General features: G+C 37.5%; 1 protein-coding gene across 1 annotated transcript; it reads right to left on the bottom strand.

The window, feature by feature from the left end:
- Window positions 1–12,814: 12,814 nt before the first annotated feature.
- Window positions 12,815–13,505, bottom strand: LOC137715708 (uncharacterized). The gene is made up of 2 exons (XM_068455048.1): window positions 13,290–13,505; window positions 12,815–13,207 (listed from the first exon to the last, which is right to left on the bottom strand). Exons 1-2 carry the CDS (start codon window positions 13,503–13,505, stop codon window positions 12,815–12,817), a joined length of 609 nt encoding a protein of 202 aa, XP_068311149.1.
- Between the last annotated feature and the right edge of the window lie 6,841 nt (window positions 13,506–20,346).

Genomic DNA, 20,346 nt, shown 5'->3' with positions numbered 1-20,346 from the left:
ACCTAAGTGTCCCAAAGGGTTGTGCCAAGGCAAGTAAATTGCTCAATCACCTGGCTCTAGGCCGGTCACGTGTGGCGTGTTCCCAGTTAAGAAGTAGCCCATTAGCCCCAGAATAAAGCTTCAGACTCATTTTTTGAGGTGGTGCAAACTTATTCCACTCTATTTTCCATCAGTGATTTCATTCAGGATTATTGACATCTCGAATATCCTTAAGACTCAACGACGTTCTTCTGGAACAAGTAGAATATAAGGTATCTGAAATAATAATTTAGTACCATTCATACAATGAGGAGTGTGCCAATGCTCTTAATCAGGTTAGATAAACCTGAAGTCGTTGCTAGAGATGTGATTTAAGTATAAAGTTAATGTGCGTAATATCACATTCATCTAGACAACTAACTTTCCTACATTCGTACATGATCACATGTTTAATTGAATTCGGTACATGTATACAAGAAACATGATTCAATTAAGTCATATTCGAGGACAATATCGATACGATTATCCATAACTAAAAGAAACACCAAAGATGAATCCAAGAACATAGAAAAATGTTCACAAAGTAAATGGTTTACTAAGGGGATTCGGTCAACAAGGCCATCCATGTCAAAATTTTTGCTTTTCTAACGGTGTTTGGTGGAGCAAAATCAATCTCACATATTGACTACTCCACAATGACATTGGTAGGGGTTTAAATAGGTGCATAACCAATGATCTATTCCATCAAGACGGAAGTAGATTCTACATGGTTAAGGTTTGGGAATATTATCCCTTATTCTTGAAGTTTTGGGTTTTAGATCATGCTTTGGGTATGATGCCACACCTTGGTAGGCCCTGATTCTACCATACGTTGTAAAAACAAACTCGAAATTGGATTGTGATAAAGACAGACCCAAAATTGGATTTGGTAGGCTCCAGCCGAAGCTGGAGGGGGTCTGTTCGGTAGGCTTCTACAGGGCATCACCATTCGGTAATCTTTGACCGAACTAGGTTAAGCTATTCAGTAGACTCCAGTCGAACTGGTCTATACATTCTTTAGACTCTAGCAGAAGCTGGGTCTATACCTTTTTTTCACGTTTGTGGTAGTAATCAGATATGAGAATTTCGTAAACTTCCACTTTCTACACTGTGGCTTCATGAGCGAGTTAAAAACTTGGAAGGACGAGAAAAGTATTCACCAGTCAAAATTCGAGCGGATTTGTAAACTTCAGAATCATACTCATTCATGGACGTAATCATGGTGTGCTTCAGGCAATGTCTTTCATGATTAAACAGTCCGTAGGGCGAGCCAAAGAGCCATGGAATCTTCGTTCGGGAAGTACTTCTGTTGGTGATGCTTTGGGCATTAGTCTTCAAATGAAGATCATGGTGGAGGCTTATTCAGCTTTTCCATGCCATTGTTGGCCTCAATGTTTTCTCAGCTTCTTGATAGTCAAGTGGAGATTCATGACTTGTACCCATATAAAGTGGTTTCTATTAGAAACGTCCAAATCAGGAAATCGAACTTGTGATAGTTCGACAATCCATTGAATAGAGGGAGTAAGATTGTGACTAGTGCTATGGAAATAAGATATCCATAAGCATCAAAGTTAGAACATTCGGGGTTTGAAGACATGGTTTACATGAAAAACATCAGGTTTTCATGGGTGTATTATTTTATGAAAACTTCGGGTTTCAAAGGCACTAAATTTGAAACTGCAGGTTTGATTTAGTTTATGAACGTTTAGTTTATAACAAAGAGGTTCCTGTAAGAACACAGAATACAATATACAACTAAGTGTAGTAGATTTGGGTTGCTTCAGGAACTCAAGTGTGAGTGCTTCGAGACCACGAAAGGTAGTCAATGGTTCAAAGAAAATAAATAATTTATTGAATCGTTAATTGCCAAAAAGTGGACTTCATGCCAATAATTTTGGATTAATTGTCAGATTAATGGACTGCTGGTCACTTTAATTAATTAATAGATCGGGCCATACAAGGTCGATCGCAAAAGCAAAAAATAATAACATTCGGGTTAATATTAGCTTGAATTTTTTGCTTCGGGCCAAGCGATAATAAATTATAGCTTGATAAGCGTTAACCAATAACGTCCCAAAAATTATAGGAGTATGGTTATGAAGCAGGAATGCCAAAAATGGGGCATTGGGTTTGAAAAAAAATCGTAGCACAACTCGGTGGGCTGGCTGCTATGTGCAAGGCAAGGCCCTAAAGGCCTATTGGGCCATGGTGTAGCCTACAAAGCAGCCCAAGTTATGGTTGTAGGCCACGAGCTAGGTTCTGGGAAGAAGCCCAGCAGCCAATCTGCTGGATTTTGGGCCAAATTGGCGCGAGAAGAACATAGGTCCAGCACAGAAGCTGGCCAAGATGTGTGGGCGCGAAGCTTAGCCAAAAGCTGGCTTTATTTTGGGCTGTGTGCAATGCAAGCCCAGCAGCTTTAAGGCTGCTAGCAGGTTTGGACTAAGGGTTAGCGTAGCCCAGTAAGCAATATGGGATTGGTGCAGGCAGACCTGGGGCACAGGTTGGACTTAACAAGCAACATGCTTGCTGCAGGTTTGTGCTAGGGAGTCGGGACAAAGCCTAGCAACTCAAAAGTTGCTAGTTTAGGCTGGAGGGGTTGTAGGCCCATGGTAACCATTACCAGGTCGAAGCCTGGTGTCCGTGTAGGCGCAGCAAAGCCCAAAAGGCTGTTGCATAGTCCAGACGTCGAAACGACGTCATTCCTGGCGCGTGCTCGACACGGATGGCTACAGGCCAGTAGCAGTGCTTGGCAATGGTGCCAGTGGTGATGCGGCGATGAGCCACGGTCTATGCCTCAAAAATTCCAGAATTCTTAATTTTTTTTTTCGGCTCTAGGGTTTTTCAAACCCTAATTGTGTCTAATTAATATATATATATATATATATATATATATTCTTAATTTTTTTTTTTCGACTCTAGGGTTTGAAAAACCCTAATTGTGTCTAATATATATATATTGCCAAGTATATGAAACATATGAAATATATCTATCAAAAGGAAAATATAAATGTAGGGGGTTCATGCATTATGGGGAATGTTATATATATATTGCCAAGTATATGAAACATATGAAATATATCTATCAGAAGGAAAATATAAATGTAAGGGGTTCATGCATCATGGGGAATGTTTTCATGCTGCAAGGTCGTTTCAAATATCTTAATTTATTTAAAAAGAACTTGATTGGCAAAAACAACTGAGCTTTTGAATTTGTAGAATATCATTCTCTGAAAGCCGGAATTGTATCTCCAATGCGTTGTATCATGTACAACAAAAAAAATTAAATTGAATCAATAGCATGTAGATCAATTCAAAATAATAAATTAATCATAAAGAGAATGATTAAAACGTAATACTCCCTTGATTGAAGGTCAAACTCTCTTTAGCGCAGCGTCAATAGCGTGCTGATAACATGTTGTAGACCTAATATACTAAATCATATAAAGGACAAAGAGAGAGAGGGGGTGTGGCAATAGTAGAGAGAAAGAGAGAGATGTGTAATTGTGAGGTGTGTGTTGTATCACCCCATTGTGCCTTTATTTATAGTAGTAGGGAAGGTTAAATCCTTACCCTAATAGGATTACAACTCTAATAGTATAATATCTAACCCTAGGGAATATTTCAAGATATCTAGATACACTAGGATTTACACAATCACATTCCTAATCTAATAGGATTGCAACAACATTGTCCATTATTACATAGGTTTTTTTTTTTCATATTTTAAACCAAATTTGAATTTGAAACCTGTAACCTAATATAACAGTTTAGACATTTAATTTATTTAACGTTTGCATTGTTTAAGTACAATTTATTTGGGTCATTGAGTTTGGGGGAGCGGGATTTGGATCCCATTTGGATCCAAATTGTGGGAATTCTAGGGATCCTCACATCCTAATCGTTTATTGTACATTGTGCAGTCATAAATCATTTTAAATTTATTTATTTAAAACTAAACATAAATAGTACCTAATAAAAACTGACCATACGATGTACGATAAACAGCCATAAAGTGGGGATCTCTAGGATCCCCACAAATAGGATCTGGAGAGGATCCTCATCCAGGGGCGCGAGGGAGGGGATGCATTTTTTGTTGAAAAAAATGTATTATTTTAATATTATTTAAAATACTGTAAAACGATTTTTTTATCTAATCTTCCACGTAAGGTGATACGTACCAATGGATTCTACATGCGCGACGCTCAATCTTGAACTAAATAATATATAGTTGTCAACAAAATAAAAGTATTAAAGTATTAATGAATTTACATGTCAGTTACATAATTTTTTTTTAAAATAAAAATTAGTAATTGATTTTGGATTTTAATACTTAACCTTATTAAACTCCTAATTAACTTTCAATTCACAACATATCTAAAATAAATAAAATCAGAATAAGTGACACACCCCAACCGGAATGTCCCCTTGGACTCTGAATCGAGCTATGATGGCCAACATCCAGAGGGTGACAAAGCCATAAAGTGTAGTGATGTGGAAAATATGAATAAATTTAGATCTAAAAGTGCCTATATATAAGAATGCGCTAGTAAGCAGGAATGAACTCATTCCACACATGATGACAAAGCAAAAGTAAAGTATAGCTGAGTAGATTGAAAATTGTAACATCGAAGGTAACCTCATATACCCAGATTTGCCAAGAATCCTCATCGATACGAAAGCTCAGCTGCTAAAACCTGGAGAGGCAAAAAACAAGGGTAAGTAGGCCTAAAAATAAAGCTTTGTAAATTTTTTTTTCCGAAAACATAATAACCCATCACCGTAAAACAAGTATGGTTTCCAAAATATACGTACTACGTATAGTATGAAAATACTTACAGTAGCCTGCAATATCTTAAGACTTCAATACGTCAAAAATTTGTAAATAAGCATATAACTTCTAGTAATCACAATATCTCGCAGAAATAAATATATCACATCGAGTGCTCATCATCACATGCTAACACACGAGTTTATGTAGAGGTATTCTGACATGAACATAACTGTGTGTAATAATGATTTATGCTTTAATACTACAACCACGTGAAGACTGGCGCTATGCGCGTCATATACGAGTCCTAATTGCCTATAGCAATCTAGGACAAAACTGGCACCTACAATGGATCCAAAGTGAGCGTACGGTGCGATGTGAACATACACGTGAAGCCTGGCCTTGACCTGGGTGAGTACTGACACCAGTGTAGCACACGATGAGCAAATAACGTACATACGATCATGCAACAATAAATCGATAATTCACGTCAACAAAATACTATTCAATAAATATTAATCATGGTCGTAATTAAAATTCCATAAAAGTAAGTATACATGTGCATCCCGTAGGATTTAGGATAATTTTGTAAATTTCATTATTTCGCTAATTCTTATAACCCTAGTCTAATCTAGGCATACGTAGGAAATTCTTTTTCAAATATATAAATGGAAACTAAATAAATATATGATATTTAAAAGAAAAAATCCACTCACAGATACTGGCAAAGACCCGTTAGTATTGGGACCCGTTAGTAAAACTTGATTAAAATGTTTGAATTTGGGAAAATGGAGTGCGGATATAGAATCAGAGCTTCAAAATACGCTATTAGGGGTCCTGGCTCGACACTGCAACTGTCGGAATCTAGGAAAGAGATGGCTGGGATAAATCCTGGCTCCGACTAACTAAAAAGTTCACTAAACCTAGCTCCAACTAACTAAAAACTTCATTAAACCTAGCCATGCAAAATACCAATCGAAGATCAAGGAACAAGGATTCGAATTATAACGTTGGTTTCCTCGGCCGTGGTCGGATTTTGCCGAAAAAAGGGTCGAAAGTCGCCAGATTCCTCGCCGGAAAATTGGGGAAGTTCCCCTGAGGTATTTCTGTATCAATTCATCATCAAATCACATGAGGAACTCAGAAATCATACATTAAAAAGGAACTTTAAGCATTCTCAAACCTTACCCAAGTCGAATAACAACATGAATTTGTCAAACATCCTGTACGATATCGGAACTCCTCGATTCAAAGGTATCCACGGTTTTGTCCTTAATTATAATTTCAGGGATAAAGATAAGACGAGGTGGTCAGCTGGGTGTGGTAGCGGTACTCGCTGGAGTGGCAAGGCAAGGCGGGTTTTTTTTTTTTTTTGGGTCTCAACGTCGATGGTTGCAGAGGGAGAGAGTGTTAAGGAGAGAGAGACAAGAGAGAAGTGAGAGTTTTGAGAGATGAGAGTGAGGTGAGGTGGTAAAAGGTGAAAGGTCCAAGAGATTGAAAGGGGACATGGAAGCAAGGAAATAGGAGAATGTGGGCCCCACGTGGCTCACAAAACAAGACACAAAATATCTCTAAACGTAAAATTACCAAATTGCCCTTCACGTTGGTTCCGTAAAATCTCTATTTTAGCTCAAATTTTGATTTCGCTTGCGCCTACACGTTCGTATTATCAAGTACTACAAGGACACGCTTAAAGAATATTTCGTACGTCTCACTATACGCTGGTTAACGAAAGTCAACACCCTCGTGGCCAGGGCATTTCCGTCAATTCACTCTTTTAAAATTAATAAAATCGTAAAATTAGGGATGGGTTGTTACAATAAGTTTGTACTCATTAATTTTTTATAAATAATTTTTTATTTTTAATCTTAAATGTACCGATTCCTATAATATTTCAATTTTTTAATCTTAAATATATATAAATACACCATATATTAGAAAGTATAATTTATTCTTTAATATTTTAATCTCACAAATTATGTGTTTTAATTAAAATTTGATTAATACAAACAACTACAACTACAAATTTCAATTTTTAATTTAGAAATATAATAACCTACATTATTACATTAACGTCAACGACTTCGATCAAAAGTTAAAAACCAACAAGGTTTCTATCAAATAACATTAATAACTAGAAACCACATCCAAAATCTCCATATATTGTTTTATAGGAAAATAGATTCGTGACACCACTAATGTATTTCAATCATCCGAACATCTATTTTTCAGAGCATCCCTCAAAGACCATGTCCACTAAATCTGAAAACTATATGACAATTAAATTAGGGGTTTAAGATTTCTTTGTAAAACTGTATTCGTCCATTTCCTAAAAGATAGATGGTTTGAATCATTGAAATACATTACATGGTGGGCTTTACAAAAACTTGTGTCAAAAGTTGTGTGAAAAAAGTGGTACCACGGACATGTACTAAGCTAAAGATCTGTATAAATGGGGGCATCCTTAAACACTAAAGTCACGGATTAAAAAGTTAAAGAATTTACTAAACAAAATACTTTTATATTAATGTATAAGATCTTTTATACAATATAATATAATATCCTTCTACACATTTTCATATTTTGAAAGTATTGCATGACAACTTCATTAACAATACCATCAAATATCTCTCTATAAAAGTAACAATGATATTGTTCATCCATTGATCTTCTATTTGATTTCTCTATTAATTCTTCAGAAATTTCGTGGTCGAAAATACTCTTTAAATATTGGCAGTAGCAACTAGAAGAGAATTCTAATGTTACAAGTAAACTAGTGATACACCTTACTAATGTCACAATCATTTACATCTTTTCAACCAAAAAAACTGAGTGGGGCATCCCCCCGGTGACTATAAAGGTGCTTTCGTCCTTGGCCACGGATCCAACTCTTATTTTATATTATCTAAAATATTGTAATAAACAATTTATTTCATCTATTTTTACATGCATTATAGAGATACGTACTTATAAAAGCAATGGTTTCTACACCGGCCATGCCCATTTTTTTTGTTTTGGAGTATAAAGATATATTTATACTAATAGGGAAGGGGAGCTCGGCTGAACCACACAATGGACAACCTAATTTGGTATCGAATTCGTCATTCACGAGATTCGAACCTAAGATCTCTCACTTAAAAATGAAGATGAATACCACTAGACCGTAATACTGAGTGGCCGACTATGCCCAATCTTGAACTAAAAATATAAAATAATATATTGTTTACAATAACACCAACAACAAAAAAATACAAAAAAAAAAACAAAAAAAACAAAAAACAAAAAACAAAGAAAAAAATAAACCCAAAACACGCTGCCATGCCCCCCAACCTCAATTTTTTAATCTATTTATTTGATTCATTGTATTTGGCGGGTTGGGTTTTTTTTTTTTTTTTTTTTTGGTTGAAAAAGTATATTATTTTATATTATTTGCAATATGTTGAAACCTATTTTATCTAACAAGGGTAATAGGGCTAGCGGCAAGGTTAGAGAGATTGAGAGAGATGTGTCTGTAGAATTGTAGGGGAATATGTGTGTTATCCCTCCTACATTGTGCCTTTATTTATAGTAGTAAAATGAGAGAAGATATTCCTTCATCCCCAAGGAATACAAGATGTAATAGGAAATGATAACTAGAATCAAATCTAATCTAGGATTTACACAATCACACTTAAACTATGAATGTTTACAACACTCTCCCTTGAGTGTGTAAATACTCAAGGTAGATTCAGCATCATGCAGAAGTTGAGGAAGTCAACTTGTTGACACTGATTCTAAGGAATAACTTTTATTTTCAATAAGGTGGGAACTTGCATAAGTAAACGAGTCTCACATAAAAACCCTAAGGCTATGGCAAAAACCCGAGTAGGGACAAAATCCATAGTCTAAGGAAAAATGCGTGAGAAATGCAAAGTCAAAACAAATGTCTATGGGACGTCATCAGAGATATGACCAGCACAAGGTGAGTATCTCGTTAAAACCTAGTTAGGTAGAAAAAAAACCTAGTGGGAAAAATACCCCTAATCGTAGGGAAAAAGAGTACATTAAGATCAAGCAAGTATCTTTAGGATACTCCCGTTGAGTTTGACACAATTCCAAAGAGAAATAGCAATGTTACAACTCAGAAAGTTTACGTATACTAATTCCATGAACAAGCTTTTGAAACGTCGTCTTTGGCAGTGATTTGGTGAAGATGTTGGCCAGATTGTCTTGTGAACGAATTTGCGTGACTTTAATCTTCTGATGCTCTTGTTGTTGATGTGAAAAGAAGAACTTCGGCGCAATGTGCTTGGTGTTGTCTCCTTTGATGTAATCCTTCTTGAGCTGTTCGAAGCATGCTGCGTTGTTTTCAAAGATCGTCGTCGGGACATCAACGACGGGATAAAGATCATAGGAGCTTCGAATATGGCCCACAACTACTCTCAACCAAAAACATTCCCGAGTTTCTTCATGTAAGGTGAGAATTTCAGCATGATTAGACAAAGTGGCAACTAAGGTCTATTTCAAGAGAATGCAGTGCCTTCAACGGTAAAGACATAACCCATTTGAGAACATGCCTTGTACGGATCAGACAAGTATCCTACGTCAGCATAACCAACAAGGCGAGAATCGACTTGAGGAGCAGGGGGTGCAGCATCACTCAAGGATTAGTAGGGATAGAATAAACCCAAATTCATATTACCCTTAAGGTAACGGAATATGTCTTTCATGCCAGTCCAGTGTCTGCGTGTAGGTGCATTACTGTATTTTGCCAAAAGATTAACAGCGAAGGAGATGTCGGGTCTAGTGCATTGAGCTAAGTACAATAAAGCGCCTATCACACTTAGATAAGGAACTTCAGGTTCCAAAATCTTTTCATCATCCTCATTCGGATGGAAGGGATCTCGTTTTGCATCTAGCGATTGAACGACCATAGGGGTACTCGAAGGTTTCGCTTTATCTTCATTAAAACAGCGCAACACCTTCTGGGCGTAGTTCGATTGATGTACTAGGATTTCATCCGAACAATGCTCTGTCTCGAGACCAAGATAGTATCGAGTCTTACTTAGATCTTTCATCTCAAATTCCGACTTTAAGTGTGCAGTAGTTTTCTCAAGCTTTTTAGGAGTTCCGATGAGATTTATGTCATCGACATATACTACAACAATTGCAAATCCGGAATGTGACTTCCTGATAAACACACAAGGGCATAATTCATTGTTCACATATCCCTGACTAGTCAAATACTCACTCAAACGGTTATACCACATTCTTCCGGATTGTTTCAAAATGTAGAGTGAACGCATCAGCTGAATTGAGAGCGTGTTCTGAGGTTTGGAAATATTTGAACCAATCAATGTAAGTCCTTTGAGAACTTTCATATAAATTTATGTATCAAGATCCCCATAAAGATACACGGTTACTACATCCATCAACTGCATACTCAGTTTTTCGGAAACTACCAAACTGATAAGGTAGCGAAAAGTAATCACATCCATAACGAGTGAATAAGTTTCATCATAGTCAATCTCAGGACGTTGTGAGAAGCCTTGTACAACAAGACGAGCTTTGTAATGCACAATTTCGTTCTTCTTATTATGCTTCTGAACGAAAACCTACTTGTAGCCAACAAGTTTCATATATGGAGGAGTAGGAGCTACAGGTCCAAACATCTTACGTTTCGTAAGCAAATCGATTTCAACTTGGATTGCTTGTTTCCATTTTGACCAATCAGTTCTACGTTAACATTTATCAACAGAACGTGGTTCAATATCATTGCTCAACATGATCTCAGTAGCTACTGTAAATATTAATGGGTCATCAACAATCATCTCATTTCTATGGCACACATCATCTAAGTTAGAATAATAGACCAAAATCTCATGATTCTCAGGATGAGGATTCGTCTCTTCAATGATGCTTCCATAATCTAGAATTTCCTCATCAGTTGGATGGAATGAGTAAGCAATAGTCGGATTCACGATAGGCTCTTCGGGACCTTGTGTCATGGATTTCCTTTTCTGGGGGTGTGAATCCTTTGAACCAAGGGGTCTTCCACGCTTTTGTGTAGGGGCAGATGATTGGCTAGCCGCTAATGTACGTGGATCACCAAGATTGACGTCTCGGGCCTCCAGAAGGGAAGTCCATCGCACATTTGGTACATCCATCTTTGCAGGCATATTCGTAGCTGGAATATGTGATCTTGTCATGCGCGCTAAATCGGTGAAAGCATTTAACATGCTCTAAGTTATGCTCTGGAGATCTAATATACGCTGCACTTCAGTTTTAGACTGAGCAGCGGTACGAAGATCTAAATGAGACAAAATAGGGATCGTCCATGATACTTCGTGTCATTCTTCAGGAACGTTAACGTTCTTATCTCCCCCTAACGACTGGAAAACTGTCTCATATAAGTGACAATTTGCTAAACGAGTGATAAACAGATACCTGTCAACGGTTCTAAGTAATGAATAATCAAAGGAGAATCATATCCGACATAGTTTCCCATCATTCGCTAAGGCCCCATTTTTGTACATAAGGGCGACGAGATGCAATATGTCGAGTTCATATCTGGTAGCCAACTGAAGGTCACTAAATGGTTGTGTCACAACAGGCCTCAGGCGGACCAACTTGCTGCATGCAATATTGCATGGCCCTAAGTAGTGATCAAAAGCTTGGTACATATAACCAACGATTGAGTAATCATTTGTAAGCGCTTAATGAAAGCCTCTTCTAGGCCGTTCTTGGTGTGACCATGGGGTACATGATGTTCAACTTCAACCCCAACCGACATGCAATAATCATCAAAAGTTTTAGATGTGAATTCTCTAGCATTATCCAATTGAATAGATTTGATCGGATAATCAGGGTGGTGAGCCCTAAGCTTGATAACCTGAGCCAACAGTTTGGAGAATGCAGCATTCCTTGTGGACAACAAGCACACATGTGACCAACGTGTAGAAGCGTCAACCAAAACCATAAAGTATCTAAATGGTCCGTAGAGAGGGTGAATCAGTCCAGAAATGTCCCCTTGAATCCGTTGTAGAAAATAGGAGGATTCGAATCAATCTTGTCATAAGAATGCTTAGTTATAAGCTTTCCCATTGAACATATTTGACATGCGATTCCTTGGATCGAACCTAAACTTTGGGTTAGTGGATGCCCGTGTGATGATTTGAAGATACGGCGTATCGCTATTCGTTCAGGATGTCCCAAACGATCATGGCAAAGTGTAATTTCTTGCATGGTCCTAGTAGTAGGGTCGGCCACATAGTGGCATTTTATGGGGCGTATGGTCGTAGTATACAGACCACTCAGGATACGCTTCATCTTCTCTAGAATACGCTTCTAGCCATATTCGTAGGAAGTTATGAACAAAAATTCAACTTTGTTTTCTACGTGGGTTTTAGTGTGTTAATTGTTATCATTAATATCCTTGAAACTCAACAACTTTATTTCGAAACGTGGAGAATAGAGTGCCTCAGCAATGGTCAAGATTGTACCATTAGACAACATTATACGTGCCTTACTGTATCAATCTATCAGGTTGGATGGGCCTGATAGAGTTGTCAAAGGTGCATCTTAGGTATGAAGCTAGTGAAATAGATGCGTTCACACAAAACTGTGTGCGTCGTTTCATTATCTGCCAGACAACTAACTTCCTCACTAGTCATACCTAGAATGAAAAATTGATTTGAATCGGCCACATGCATAAAAGTTCTAAAAACGAATATCAATTCAAAATAATTTCATTTATTCAAGGATGATAATTAATTAAAACTTAATATCCAAAAACAAATCACCAACAAATAATCCAAATATAAAGGAAAATTGTTCAAAAATCAACCAAAAACAAGGGGGTTCAGCCACTAGGTGGAATTCGGTCCCATTGTGCAATTTTAACTAGCTAAAATTGTTTATGTTTAAGATTCTAATCTTCCATAGGGGTGGTATCCTTTTGAAAATCAGAAACCTCCATCTTTGTAGTCTCCGGTTTGTCCACTTCCACGAAGTTTGATTCAAACTTCTTACGACGAGAATGATATTCATCTACAACCTTCTTGGGAGCTTGGCAAACATAGGACCAATGGTCATTTGAACGACAGCAATAACACATATCCGCATCCATGGTTTCAGATGTTTTGCCCTTATTCTTGAAGTTCGGGGCCTTGGAGTGAGGTTTGAGCGCTTATGGGCTTTATTTCCTCCCTTGGAGGGCCCTTGACTCTGTTGACCTTTGTGGGGTGGTTTCTGGCCGCCCATAGCACTCCTCTTTTGGCGTTTTGGGTATTGGTTTGCGCTATAATGTGTTTCAGACACAGTAGTCCCCCCACTAGATCTAACTTGATGATTTTTCATCATCAGCTGGTTCTGCTTTTCAGCGGGAAGTAAAACAGAGATCAAATTCGAGAACTTAGTGAACTTTTGAGCTCTATATTGTTGCTATAGGAAAATATTAGAAGCAGGGAAGGTCGAATAGGTCTTCTCCAGGAGATCTTCTTCAATTAAATTTTCGTTACAAAACTTGAGAATTGATCGGATTCAACAACAGGGTATGTCTTCGAATGAAGATTATAGCAGTGGCTTTTTTAGCTTCGCCAACAGGGTTATCTGTCTCTTCTTCAACGGTAGGACGCAAGTTCTTTGCAGTGAAGTGGAGCTTCACACCTTGGACCCACTTGAGGTAGTTCCTTCTAGATACCTCCAAAACGGTGAAGTCGAGTTTGTTCAAATTTGACATGTTCCTATCACAAAATGGATGGACAAGATGTGGTTAGTGTAATAGAGAAAAAATCAATCCATTCACATATGAGTAGAACATACAGGTTCTAATAGACATGTATTGGTTTAATTTCGCATGAAAAAACTTCAGGTTTTCATGGGTGATGTTTTTAAATGAAAACTTCAGGTTTTCTAACAAGGCATGTTTTTAAGAAACTTCAGGTTTCAAAATAATTATGAAATTCAGGTTCATATATTCCTACAAGCAAACATAAATATATACACAAAAATATGCAAATAGAACTTTAGGTCTATAATTATAATTGAATTAATTATTTGGACTTTGGGCCGAATTTAAAATGCGGGTGAAAAAATATAAAACCCATTGGGCCTAAAATAATTAGGTGAATAAACTCGGGGCCCAAAAAAAGGCCTAAGCCCACGGGTGGGCTGAGCAATTTCTGTCGTGAGGTCCAGGCCCATATTGAGTTGGATTTGGTCTCAGGTGGGACTGCAGGCCCACGATGAGAAAGGTAAAAGGGATGGGCTCGAGTGGTAGGCCAAAATTATAGGCTGGATAAAAAAAAATGGCCCATGTAGGGGCAGTGATCCTGTGCTACGAGGTACAGGGAATGACAGGTGCCGTGTAAGTGCAGGGTTCCACTGCGGTGGGTATACGGGAACACCGAAGCCCAATTGGGCTTGTGTGGTGAGTGGGCCGAGAGAAAGGTTTGCAACAAGCTGCAGCGGCATATAAACCCAAAACCAAGTTTTGGTTTTAGATTGGTCTGAGAAAAACCAAAGCCCAAAGGGCTATGTTGTTGGACCAAAAGAGCAGCCTAGTGCGTGCTAGGTGTGTGTTGCCGGGGAAGAACGCCGGAATTAGTTGACGACGTAGATGAGATCTCAATATCAAGTGAAAGAGAACCGAAGGAATTCAATCGAGTTTGAATGAAAAACCCATGAAATCCTTCTGGAATTTCGAGAAATCGTTGGTGAAAATGATGGGTTTGTCCAAATTACACGACTACTGGTCGTGTTTCGTCAGAAAAATCTACGAGGAGGACCTGGGCTTTAGGCCGTGGATCAGGACAAGGTGCTTCAAATGCACCATTTTTGGTTCAAGCTTGCGGCTGGGGTTCGATATTGGGCTTGGTCTCGGCTGGTTCATAAGCGTGGCCCATCGACACGGGTGGTGCAGGTCACGGGTTCGAAGAACCCTAGGTTTCCCAATTTCAATTTTTTTTCTTTTTTTTTTCAATTCAATTTGATGCATATGCAATTCAATAATTCCATGCATGTACATATATTTGATGCAACTCATGGCAAATATCAAATTCACATAATTCAACAATTATGAATATAATGCATATACAATTTATGTAGAATCTAAAATTCGAAAAATGGAAAGTTAGGTCATGCATTATGGTGAATGTTCATGCTATCAAAGTTGCAAAAATATCGAGATAAAAACTATTGTTTTGGCAGAACCTGATTGCGTGATGATATGGATAAACTGGTTTGATGCAGAAAAAAACTTCAACGTTAGATTCCTAAGTGCATCGGTAAGAGTGTGCTGATAACGTGTTGTAGCCTATTTTATCTGACAAAGGTAATGGGGCCGACGGCAAGGGTAGAGAGACTGAGAGAGATGTGTTTCTAAAATTGTAGGGGAATGTGTGTGTTATCCCTCCTACATTGTGCTTTTATTTATAGTAGTAAAAAGAGAGAAGATATTCCTTCATCCCCAAGAAATGCAAGATGTAATAGAAAATTATAACTAGAATCAAATCTAATTTAGGATTTACACAATCACACTTAAACTAGGAATGTTTATAACATAATATTGTAAAAATACAATTTTTTATTTTTTATTTTTATAAGCATGGTATACTTACATGGGTCACGTACAAATAATAAAAACAATAGTTTGTACATGCACCACCCCCATTCTCGAATTAAAAATTTGACAAACTTATTGAAAGAAGGTGAAATGGGACACGAGAACGTAATTTATAGGACAAATTGGGTCGAAATGACTCTTTGGTCAAAGAAGAATTTACAAAAACTTGATGAACCTATACAGCTTTAAAAGTACAACATATTCGACCACGGAGAAAAAATATTTCTTTGGGCCAAAAAAATTGGGGTCAGAAGGTCGATGGATTGTTTCCCATCAACCAAGTGCATGACAAGCTCCACACCATCTAGAACTCGAGTCTCCAGCAAATTCATCCAATCACACCACATTACATTTGAACTAACCCAAAAGACGAAGCCATTTGATAGTGCTATTGTTAATTTGCAGTTTTTTAGTTAAAATGGTTATTGAGATTTGCTTAATTTATTACTTTGATCCTTAAGATTTGAAATCAATAGAAGTGATCCCTGAGTTTGTCTACTATCAATTATTTTGGTCCTTCCATGAAAAATTATATTAAAAAATGACAAAAATAACAAAAATACCCTCAATTTAATAAACAATGGGCTAAATGATTTGACAAAAATTGAGGGTATTTTTGTCATTTTAACCGTATTTAATGAAGATTTTTCATGGAATGACCAAAATGATTGATGGTTGACAAACTCAAGAATTACTTGTATTGATTTCAAATCTCAATTACTAAAATGAAGAGTTATGCAAATCTAAGGGACCATTTTAGCTAAAAAGCCTTAATTTGCAGATGTCTTGGCCTCAAGACTTTCTTTATGCCTAAAGATTTATATATGTAAACATGAAGAAAATATTAATACAGATTTTAATGGACGTCGTTAATATTTGGAGACGGAAATTAGTGGCTGCACGGTGACATGTGAATTTTGACATCAATGTCGATGTCCTATATTCGCAGTCCACACTATTAAGACCAACTCTAACTCCTGGACTCAAACTTAAACGGTGTTTTATAACCAATAATGTATAAGTGAGAGCATCTCAATTCTCTACTCGCATATACTTTTGTTTTCTTTTTAACTTTAGTTAAATAACAATTTAACTGTTTGATTAAAAAATTTAGAAACTTTGTTACACTTCAACTATATAAATGTGAAGGAGAAATTACGATAGTGAATAACGCAAGATGACTTTTTGGAAGGGGTAAAATTTATCTCTACAATTATTCAGCCAGCGTGGACTTTGGTGATACATTGTGCCTAAACAAGGAAATGGACCGAAATGTCCCTAAAACAAAAAAAAAACGCAGCTTTAGGGAAATAGAGGAATACAATTCCTAAGGGCATTTTCGTCTAAATAAATAAAAAAAATAACTAGATAAACCTTCAACAAGAAAAACAGATAACCGGCGTTTAAACCGAAAGCCCCAATGACCTGCGAGCACAACGCGATCGAGCTTCACCATGGTCGAGCTTCTCATACCAGTATTTAGAGGAATGCACCCCCAGTCAGATCCAAAACAGATTCAGTACGCCAAAAAAAAAAACTAAATTGAATCTGTTTGGGCTGAGTTTAATTAGGCTCAGACATTTAAAAGCTATTGGACATTTGCTGCGTACTTGGTTTTGGCAAAAGCTGTGGCCCAAGGATTATTTAAATATTATGACGTGGCAGCTATTGGGCTGCAAGCCTAGTGATCAAGCTAGGGCGAATTTTGCAGAGAAGGTTTTTCAGGAACATATGCTTTTAACATATGCTTTTCAATAGCAAAAACTCGTAAATTTTGTAGGGAAGTTTTTTCAGGAAAAGGTGCTTTTCAATGGTAAAAACTTGTAAATAAGAAAGATCAAGTGTGAACTCAACCCTTGCTGAACACAGTCACATCAACCACTTGACGGAGAGAGGTATTAAGCCAAAAAAGGAAGGATAATCTACATGAACAAGGACTCTATAAAAGTAACTGGAGAAACAGTGAAACATGACTCAACTCAACAAAAGAACTCCCAGCAAAGACCCGTAAAAGTTCTGTCATTTCCCTTATATTCCTTTTGCAGTCAAGCCATCCCCTTCATAGCTCTACTACACTCCTTGTTGTAGTATCGAATTCAAGTTGTACTACTTCATTTTACTTCTTTGTAAGCCAGTTCATTCTTTGTAACTTGCTAGAAAGTTCCCTACAATCAACGTACTTTGCCCAACAAGGTTGAAACTTAGCAAGAACTCTGATATTTGTTTTCTGTTGTACCAAACATTGCTTTCTTAATTATTTAATTTGTTATTTGAGTTTGTTTTCAATGGCTTTTAAGAGTTTCTCCTTCCAAGCTACCATTTATTTCTTCGCACTAATTACTTTGTTTTTCCTTCCTACTCAAGTAATCTTTACAAGCTGTTGTTTTTAACAAACTTGGGCCTAATTATTGGCATACAATGCAAACCAAAAGTCTTTGATCATAAGGCATAGAAAATAACCTTTTTATATATTTAACCGATCCATAAACAATCATTTGAACCAAGAAGTTTTAAGTAACTTGTGGTGCAAAAATTCTACAGTCCTTTTTAAATAACTTGCATCTGTTGGTCTAAGCCAACAGTGACATGCTCAGCACACTTCAGTTTTGAAAAGACAGCTTTGAGAGCCCACCAAATGCTCCACAAAGGCACCTTTCAAACTAATCACATAATTTACAAGTGTAGACAAAGGGGATTTGTGTGAGGCACATTCCAAGCCGAACAGAAGCAACTCGATCTCCTTGAGTTTCGTCAACTTGAGGCAGCTCCTCTTGTGACCATGCAGATCCGCAGTCCAATGGCACCAACAAATCGTCGAGGTCAAAAATCATTTCTTCACCGTTCTAAAAAAGAAAGTCTTCATCCTTCAAAAGCGACTCACCACCTTCGCTGACCAAGCTTATCGGCACATAATCACGATCAGAATAATTTGTGGGCATCGTACTACCGTCAATGCTGCTTATGCACTGCTGATCATGATTATTAGCGTCACTAATCATCTTATAATTGCTTTCATCGATGGTATGGGTGATCACACTAGTAGTATTTTGTGATCCCACTTCGTTTCTTGCCCTTGTTTTCGCCAGCTTCTCCTTCACTTGTTTTCTTGCCTTCTTTTTCGCCGGCTTCTCATGCTTCTTTTTCGAACAATTCTTCTTGTTTCCACTCCTAGAATTTTTTTGAATAAGTCGCCAAAGAATCACCTTCCCAATTTCGTGATCGGAGTCATCAGCGCCAACAACTACACTAGGAAGAATAATGCACTCTTCCAAGAGCCAGTCACCACCATGCTCACACCCTTCCTTATCATACAACATTAGGAAGAACTGTATTCTTCTAAATACCATCTACCCATCGACCGCTCACACCATTTGTTCTTATACTGCAAATTTCATTTTAGCCCCATAGGGTTTCCTTCTTCACATCCTCAACTCTTTGGAGGCACCATCGCTCCAAGTACCGTTGAACTCAATCTTGTGACTAATACGCAATACATCCGAGCTTATGTTCTTGAGCTCGGAGAAGAAACACAAGTTTTGAATGAAAAGGTAATGTTCGGGCAAGGATTTCCCTCGCACAGCTCCCTAAGGGTGGCACTTTGGATGGTTGTTTGTCAAGTTCTTGTTGCTGGGTATGCTACATGAAGAGTTTTAATAGTTAGTTTGAAAGGTGTTTTTGTCGGGCCTTTGGTGTAGGTCGTGAGGCTTGCAATCAAAGCTAACAAGGATTTAGGCGTGCCACTATTATCCTTACATAATAGATTGTTGAATGAGTATAAGTTAAGTCGATTACTTACGCCCCAAGTTACTTTAACTTCTCGTTTATCAATGGATTGTCGCAAATGGGCTAAGTCTACATTAAGTTCTTTTCTTGCCTTGTAAACAAGGACTTTTAGTCCATAATCTTGTATGTTCATAACAAAGGGAGTTTGAGGCCCTTTTAACCACTTCCTTGATCACAGTTTACTTTTAATGAAACCATGTTTATTAACTTAACCAGATTTGAATACATATGGATCTCTTAAGTAGAACAAAGAGACTCAGGCAGGATTTCACCTTGTTAGGCAAGGTTGAACTTCTTGCAGTCACTTTCTTTTGAGTTTACAGAGGTTGTATACTAAAAAGGATGGTAGATAACTAGGCTCTATACGAGAAAATCGATACTACAACAAGAAGGGAAGGTAGTAAAGCTTTTACATTAGACAAAAGATGGCTTTTCTAAGGGAACTATAGCTAAAAAGACTAAATCTCGACAACTTTCAGCTTTTCTGGGTATGAACTGGCTTGAGAGCAGTGTTTCTATGTCTTTTATCTCTAGTGTCTCTTTCTCCTTTTATAGGTAATTTGGCCCAACTATCTTGGCTTTGTTCTTGGCCGAGGGGTTTCAAGGGTAGTGAATCATCTCTTATTTACACTTTTATGCCATCAAAAAGTGCTTTTTGGCTGGTGAGTTGGTCTCTGTCAGCCATCACTTCAATCATAGGCACATGGCCTATGCCTTGGCTGAGACAGCTTCATTTTGTTTCAGGCCCCGTCGACTGGGCTTCGGGCAAGTCCTCATTGGCTTTGGCATCCTTAGGCCTTATCATTATAAAGCCTAATGTTAAATATTAACCCCGAACAGGTAAGGTATTCCAAGTTTCTCCAAAAATTGGACTCAAGCACACAATAATGTTTTTGTATGCCACCATTAATGGCTCTTTGGCCTTTGTTTTCTTGTAAAGGAAGTACATGATCAGCATGGTATCAAACCCTAAACCCTCCATCCCATTACCATCATCATAATTTAACCGGTAATAAGTTTATTGAAGTTCTGATCGAAAAAAGGAGAAAGAGGACCTGAAAACCTTGCTTTTGATATGCATTAAATATTTCCAAGAATTTTCATATATTTGACATATATGATAAGAAATAATTAACATAATAAAAATTAGGGTGACTTTGGATGCAGTCCCTAT

This window comes from Pyrus communis, chromosome 14 (assembly GCF_963583255.1).
Source record: "Pyrus communis chromosome 14, drPyrComm1.1, whole genome shotgun sequence".
In the NCBI taxonomy this organism is placed as follows: Eukaryota; Viridiplantae; Streptophyta; class Magnoliopsida; order Rosales; family Rosaceae; genus Pyrus; species Pyrus communis.
This window is presented reverse-complemented; position numbering and strand designations above follow the sequence as displayed.

Excerpts from the sequence above, each read along its gene's own strand:
- LOC137715708 (XM_068455048.1), bottom strand. The coding sequence starts at position 13,505 with ATGTCAAATTTGAACAAACTCGACTTCACCGTTTTGGAGGTATCTAGA. Across the intron at positions 13,208-13,289 it reads TGAATCCGATCAATTCTCAA|CAACAATATAGAGCTCAAAA; the intron begins GTTTTGTAACGA and ends ATTTTCCTATAG.